General features: G+C 37.2%; 1 protein-coding gene across 1 annotated transcript in view; it reads left to right on the top strand.

Moving 5' to 3' along the window:
• LOC122254193 (uncharacterized) overlaps positions 1–7,500 on the top strand; it is a 16,331-nt gene that overhangs the window by 7,718 nt on the left and 1,113 nt on the right. The window contains exons 7-12 of the mRNA XM_043017758.2: positions 437–582; positions 979–1,183; positions 1,363–1,494; positions 1,750–1,857; positions 6,536–6,701; positions 6,866–7,500. The exon at positions 6,866–7,500 is cut by the window's right edge and continues 1,113 nt beyond it. Coding sequence (XP_042873692.2) covers positions 437–582; positions 979–1,183; positions 1,363–1,494; positions 1,750–1,857; positions 6,536–6,701; positions 6,866–6,995 — 887 coding nt within the window. The 3' untranslated portion in view covers positions 6,996–7,500. The remainder of the gene's footprint in view (positions 1–436; positions 583–978; positions 1,184–1,362; positions 1,495–1,749; positions 1,858–6,535; positions 6,702–6,865) is intronic.

Consider the following 7,500-nt stretch of genomic DNA (forward strand, 5'->3'; position numbering starts at 1 on the left):
CTTGTAATCGGTTAACTAACATAGATATCATTCATTTGTGTAATTTGATAACTGGTATTATGACTTAATAGTCGGTTATCAAACATAGTTATTATTCATTGATAATGCAAGTCAAAGTGTGTTTTCAAGTGAGTTAATATCAGCTTAAAAGACTATTTGATTTAGATGTTTCCTATCAATAAAAAAGAAAAAAAATGATACCATGTTGGATGATCTCTTTCGCTGACAAAGTGTTCAGTGTTCTAGCCACTCAAATGATTCCATAGGATATTTCAGTATTCCTAATCCATAGTAAAGTCACTTTTAATATAGCAGATACCGTCCTACCACACAAACATATTATGAGATTTAATAAGCATTAGGCATTTATCTTATGAAGTGAAAAACATATTGTGAATGTCTAGAAAATTCCTGACACTAAATGCACACTTTGCAGGTATTTCACGACCAGTCCGTGTGGGATCACAGATTCCAAATTTTAATGAAGAGAATTTCTACCCACTGCCTACAGCCTACCCCCATGGCCTGTGCATTATCATAAATGTTAAAAACTTCATGGAACCTAGAGGACATCATGATAATGTAAGTACAGTTTGAAGTGAGACTCATATTTAAATTCATCATTAATATTTAGACTGTTGTCCAATGAATTTACCTTGGACTTTCCTGGCTTATTGTGCTATAGTCCAGGTGAATGTGCCAGTATGTTTTTGCATGTCTGTTAGTTCTATGTATACAGGTGCACATGAGTTTGTGCATTTGTAAATATGTGTTTTGACTTTTATACAAGTAAATGGTTTTCTTGTGTGAGTATGCTTGAGTTTGTGGAATACAAATATGAATGAAAATATTTGCAGGAATACAACTTTTGTAAAGCATTTATTACCATAAGAGTATGAATATTTATTTATTTGATAAAGTGATCATATTCAATTATGAATACTTTCTCTTTTGCTAAGTGGCATCTCTCTCTTTTAGATACCACTGAATGAGCGTCATGGGTCAGACATTGATAAGGACCGACTTACAGGCACATTTAAATTGTTTGGGTTCCATGTCATACATTTTGACAATCCTGATTATGAACAAATAAACCAGTTTTTCAAAAGACTTCGAGTTGATCCCCGACTAGCTGTTGTAAGCTGCTTGGCCGTATGTGTCATGACTCACGGAGACGAACAAGGTACAAATTTTTATTCTTCATATTTTTCAATTTTCATATATTTCTGTAGTAGGAGTAAAAACTGTGTTTTTACACCTTTTAATCAGTTCTTTTCTCTCATAATCTCTGAAGTGGAATTGAAATATCACACCTAAACATAAAAAGATTTAGCTTTATTAAAATTACCCCGTCATTTCCAGATCAAATCTACCTCCATGACCGTTCTTGCCTGCTGGTCACTGATCTTAGAAAACTTTGTTCGAGTCGGGTTTTACTTAATAAACCTAGACTCTTCTTTGTTCAAGCATGCAGGGGAGAAGAGGCCTTAAGACGTAAGTAGTAACTGACTTAAAATTAATGTTTCGAGCGTATGCTTTTGTCTACCTGTGTATATGTTTGTGTCTGCCTTGTATCTTTGTATTGATCTTTTCCTCTATCTCCTATTGTTCCCTTATTTATATTTTCTCTTTTTTTATTCTCTTCACTTGTTCTCTCTTTTTTCTTGCCCTCGTAATAGATGTTTGAGAAAAGTCATTTACATTTTGCTTATTTACTTCAGCATTAATTGATACTTATTTTTTTAACAGCAATATTTCTCCAACAAGATGGGTCAGTTGTTGCTCACCAGGAGAGTGATTGCCTCATTTCACAAGCATCAGTCAAAGGATACTCTGCATTTAGAAATCAAATGGAAGGTATGTTTGAGAGGTGTTTTTTGAAGATATATTGACGGTTTAGTTTAGCTAAATCATGTAAAAACAAATGCAAATACAATCTGTACATACAAACACAACTGTGTACAGTGTGAATATATGGCAAAAGTCTGTGATGGAAATATTACGATGATGTGATGTCACCCTGTCCATCATAAATGGGCTGAGTGGGTTTCACATGCATCATGCAACTCCATAGAGGAATGGATTTCTCTATGCATTAGGTTTAATTATTCTTCTTTAATCTGTCTTCTGACTTTATGATTATTGGTAGTATAAACTAACTCTGATACCAGTGACATTAGATATTCCGTAAGTTTTGCAAAGTCTAGACTATGTAGTTCATAATGGAATGTGTTTTTTATTTATTTTTTTTAAATGATAATACTAATCTTTATCTCTGCTTTGTGTCTTTGTATCATTCCCTTCTTGTTTACATGGGGCTCTGGTTTATTACATTATCCTGTGGCCTTAGAAATCAGTGCCTCTCATCCTGGTGTCTAGGTGACTAATACGGACTACTTGAACTCGTAAATGACCAAGTACTAGTGGAGACACGCATGTGTAAAAGGAAAATACTAAAGGTAAAACTAAATCATAATGCATTCCCATCATCAATGGGCCACGGCTCAGCTCTTCCTGTCAACGTTCTCACCTCTTATTCTTTTACAGGATGATTAATAAGAGGCATACCCCTTTGATCTCCATACTGGGGCAGCTCATATTCTCTCAAAGCTTTACACACAACACTTGGATTTCTCATGCATGGTCTCTTATATCCTGGTTTGTTTACTTCTATATGGCATGAAAGTGGAGGTTTCTTGATGTACCATTCTTGGTGTCTGTTGCCCCTGTTAACCCATTCACGCCGGGGCCATTCCGGCTTTGCGCGGTCGCAATACCGGGGTTCTCAAATGCATAAGCCTAACGCCTCGAGATTCTCGGACACACAAACCGTGAGCCTGGGCTGCCCGCTTGCTCTACCCGAGCGCGCGGCTTCCCCTCATAGCTCGTCCCGGGCGTCTGACGCGAAAACCACAATATGTGCTATCACGTCAACCGGCTCCAATGGGTTAATGCTATGTCTTTCTTTAACCATTTTTTCATTGTCACTTATTCAGGATTTCTTGTAGCACTCGTTTTGTTGAGCCACAGTCTCGACAAAAGCTGCAGTCTTTATCCCTGCCTTGTGTCTTTGTATGTCCCTTCCTATTTACATGGGGCTCTGGTTTATTACATTATCCTATGGCCTTAGAAATTAGTGCCTCTCATCCTGTTTCTCCTACTGGATGCTGTTGTCTTGGTACTGGTCATGGCATTGTCTCCTGCTGTCACCTGGGACCATGTCACATGTTTTTTTTTTTTTCTGTGCCACTCTTAGTGGGTTCCATGTGACATAGAAAGAACTCAAAGTTTCTTTATGCTTCAGTTTTTCTCCTGCATGCTTGCACTCCCATTTAATAGTATTCTTGAGTTGTGAACTTAATGATTTCCCTTCTGCATAAGTGCATGGTTAGTGTGTCCAGTCAGTGTTTTCCTTGCTTATTGATATTGTGCGCCCGAGAATCTCAAGGCGTTAGTTAGGTTTATGCGTTCGAAAACCCCGGCATTACGACCATTCAAAGCAGGAATCGCCCCGGTGTGAATGGGTTAATGATGGCATTCCAGACACTGATGTTTATACTCTGCATCCATTTTATGAGGCTTAAGTAAGCCTTTTAAAATCACTGTAAAACTTTGATTTAATTAATTGAATTTAGCAATAAACGTCTTGTCTTCAGTTCCTGGAGCTGGTATAGAGCTAGAGTCCTAACCAGGGTTCTCTGGAACTGTAGGGTTTTGAAGATGATCAGAGAGATTCTACAAAGACTCATGAAATTTGATAAGAAAAATAACTACAAACACAGCTCTCATAATTCTGAATTTTGAACAGGTTTGAGAAAAATGTGTATTAGTTATTTATGTGGAAAATCACTTTTACACATTCATTTAAGCTGGTAAGTAAATCAATAGTATATTAGTTTGATAAGGGAAGATCATCAAAGGAAAATAGGTTAAATGCTTACCTACAAGGGATAGTATTCAGCTCGGTTTCATTCTTTGAGATAAGCAAGGAAGAGCCGGGTTTGCATATGGCCAAGCCTCTTGCAGTAATGGTTTATGAGTGATCTGTTATACACGGCTAAAGCTTATTACTGAATATCCTGGCCCTCAATAAGACTGGCATTTGACTTCTGGTTTGTTGCTAGAAGTCTACTTGTATAGACTGCAGGTCTAGAAGGACAAATTCTTCAGACAAGATATTGGAGTCTTACTTATGGAGACTTACATATTGGCTGCAGGCCTGGAAGGACCAGCCCAAGCCCTTTAACCCACTGCGGACGGGTGTCATGACTTACATGATGCAGGAGCTTTGGCCTGACGACGTACATGACGTTTGTGGATTTTGGATCACTGTGCTATTTTATTTCGCTATGAAAAAGGAATGAGTGATGATGGCTACTGCAGTCATACTTACTATAATTACCGTAATGTCGTGCTAGCTTAACATCCAAAACCTAGATGGCACCACTTTTTCCTAGCACCAGCAGGAGAGAGAGCCTTGAATGGCACCCATCCACAGTCTCTAGCAAGCACCATCTTTATAGAGCGATGGCACACACTAAGTTGACGAACTCTTGCTCAAAAGTACCGCCGATGAAGGATGTGTAAGACAGAATGGGAAGAGGAAGGTGACTCAATCCATACCCAATGTCTAAAATGTGCTCCTGTGCCAATATGGATGCCTTTCACTGTGGCACTCACAGTCACAAGCACAGGTTTCATTCCTCTTCCCTATCTCTTCTTGTTATCTTTATTGTAGGTGGTTATATGTTTCGTATTCGTTCATGACAGCACAAAAATACGAAAAAAATAAAGTTGCCTTTTGTCCTCCCATAAAACAGTAATACTTCTATCACACTGAGTATAAAGAAAATAATGAGCTAATATGGATAATGTACTACAATTTTAGTCTACTGCAGCACTGATAGAGCCTGTCATATGGCACATATATGTCTCTAAACTCAATAAAACACAAAAACCGCTCTAGTTTTACAATGAATGACTGAAAGAGAGTGGGAAGATTCAAATTTTATTGCTTCAAGCAGACGGAGGAGAGATTTGCTTACACAGGCTCCAGAATGAGTTTTATTTCTGATCGAGGCAGCTTCAGCAACATACCTTGACTTTTCCCACTCCCTCTTAGTCACTCATGGTAGAGCGAGAACCATTTTGTGTTCTGTTTTTTTTGTGTGTTTTACTGTTCTTAGAAATTTATATCTGTCTTATCACAGGCTCCATCAATTCTGCAATTGACTAAAATTGTAGTTCAGGATACATATCAACTCATTTTTTTTTCTTTATACTCAGTGTGATAGAAGTATTACCATTTTTTGGGGGAACAAAAAGCAACTTTATTTTTACGTATTTCTGTGCTGTCACGAATGGACATGAAACTTATAACCATCCAAAATTAAGAGGTAGGGAAGAGGAAGCAAACTTGTGCATTTGACAGTGAGTGCCACAATAAAAGGCATCCCTACTGGCACAGGGGCACATTGTAGGCATTGGGCATGGTGTGAGTCACCTTCCTCCTCTCGTTAAGCCTGCACATCTTTCATCTGTGGTACTTTAGAGCAAGAGGTTGGCAACTTTCTATGTGCCATCCCTCTATAGAGATAGTGCTTGCTAGAGACCGTAGATGGGTGCCATTCAAGGCTCTCTCTCCTGCTGGTGCAAGAAGAAAGTGGTGCCATTTAGGTTTTGGAAGTGAGTTGAAACCTATTTTGCTTAATATTATAGCAGTTATAATAATTATGACTGCAATTATCAGCATCACTCACTCATTACTCATAGCACAATAAAATAACATAGTGATCCAAAATCCCCAAACGTCATGACTCCCATTGTCAGGCAAGAGCTCCTGCGTCATGTATGACAAAAAAACATGTCATCCGTCGTTAATGGGCTAAAATAAAACCTATCCTGGAGGTTGGGCAAGCAAATTTATCCCTGTCTGCAATGAGTTAATTGTCATTCCTCCATGTCCCAACAAGACAGAGCCTTTTAAGGCAAGCTATTTTATTGCTGGTAGTTTAATGGTGAAATATAATGGTTTCATATATTTTTCATATTACACTATTAAGCCAAATGATCCTTTTGTGACAAAGTCAATTACAAAGATTCCAAAAATTGCAGCATATAGACATGTCTGCAGAAAAAAGATGAGAGTTATTGAGAATATGGGGTCTGTAACTAGAAAAATCCATGGAAGAAGACCCATGAAGTGACTATATTGAAATAGTTACTTACTCAATTTTATTCAACAAAATATTTCAGCTGATGACAGGACTATCATTAGGAGTGGACGAGACTTAAAGCCATATATTCTGAAACTTGATACAATAAACTACAACTAATTATGGCATTTTCCTTTTTACCATATGTAATAGGGATGTAAAAGTGTTTTAACACTTTTTGTCACAAAACTCAAAACTTGTGTATTTTTTTTAAAGACATCTATATTTTTAAGGCAAGAGAGGAAGAACTACTAAACTTCTCTGTACTTCTCCCAGATGGCAATTACGAAATAATCATGATGGATCTGACTTTTCCATAGGGTCGTGGTACATCACTGACTTGTGTCAAGCTTTGCAAGAATATGGCCATGTCCTACCAATCAAGAACGTGTTGCACAAGACAAGGAAGAATCTAAAAGAACGTGTAGAAAACATGAATAATACATATATAACTCAGCTTTCAGAGGAGAAAGATACATTAACCAGGTATTGCAATGCTTTTCCATTGAAGATTAAAAAAAAAAATGCAACTGAAAGTTTTCCTAATTTGATTTGAATATTATATATGTATATATATATTTTTGATGTATTTTACAAACCAATAACTTGTTTATCAAATAAGAAAATACATTTTTGTTAAATATCCACAGGGAAGTCCAGTTTGTGAGAGCTGATTTGGACCATTTTACCGACGGTCTCATGGATCTGATTCAGCTCGAGGTAACGGAGAAACTTGTGGAGGAGAAACTGGAAGAGGCGATATTTGAGATGTTCAGCTAAAGTGCGCTGGCGGATATGAGTCAACAACTTGCAAGATTTAGAATGTCACAGTAGTTGTAATCACTTGTAGATATTGTACATTGAAATATGCTGGATGTGGTTAGGGTGCTTTCCAAAGGATTATGAGTACTTATGATTGAATTTAACCTAGAAGTAATACACAATATAATGAAATATGTGAGTAATTTAAGCAATAATGTATATATGGCTGAGTTCAAATTAGAACTTATATGTAATTATAATATTTATGCATATGTATTGCATTTGCATTTTTTTTCCTCGCACACAAACATAGACACACACAGACGCACATACACACTCACACTCACACTCACATTCACACTCATACTCACACTCATACTCATACTCATATTGACATTCACAAACTAACATTCACACTCCACTCACATTCACATTCACATTCACATTCACATTCACATTCACATTCATGCTTACACTCACATTCACACTCCACTCACATTTACATTTATACTCACATTCACAC

Source organism: Penaeus japonicus, unplaced genomic scaffold (genome assembly GCF_977035675.1).
Source record: "Penaeus japonicus unplaced genomic scaffold, GWHDUDI00000001_assembly GWHDUDI00000016, whole genome shotgun sequence".
NCBI classification, from domain to species: domain Eukaryota; kingdom Metazoa; phylum Arthropoda; class Malacostraca; order Decapoda; family Penaeidae; genus Penaeus; species Penaeus japonicus.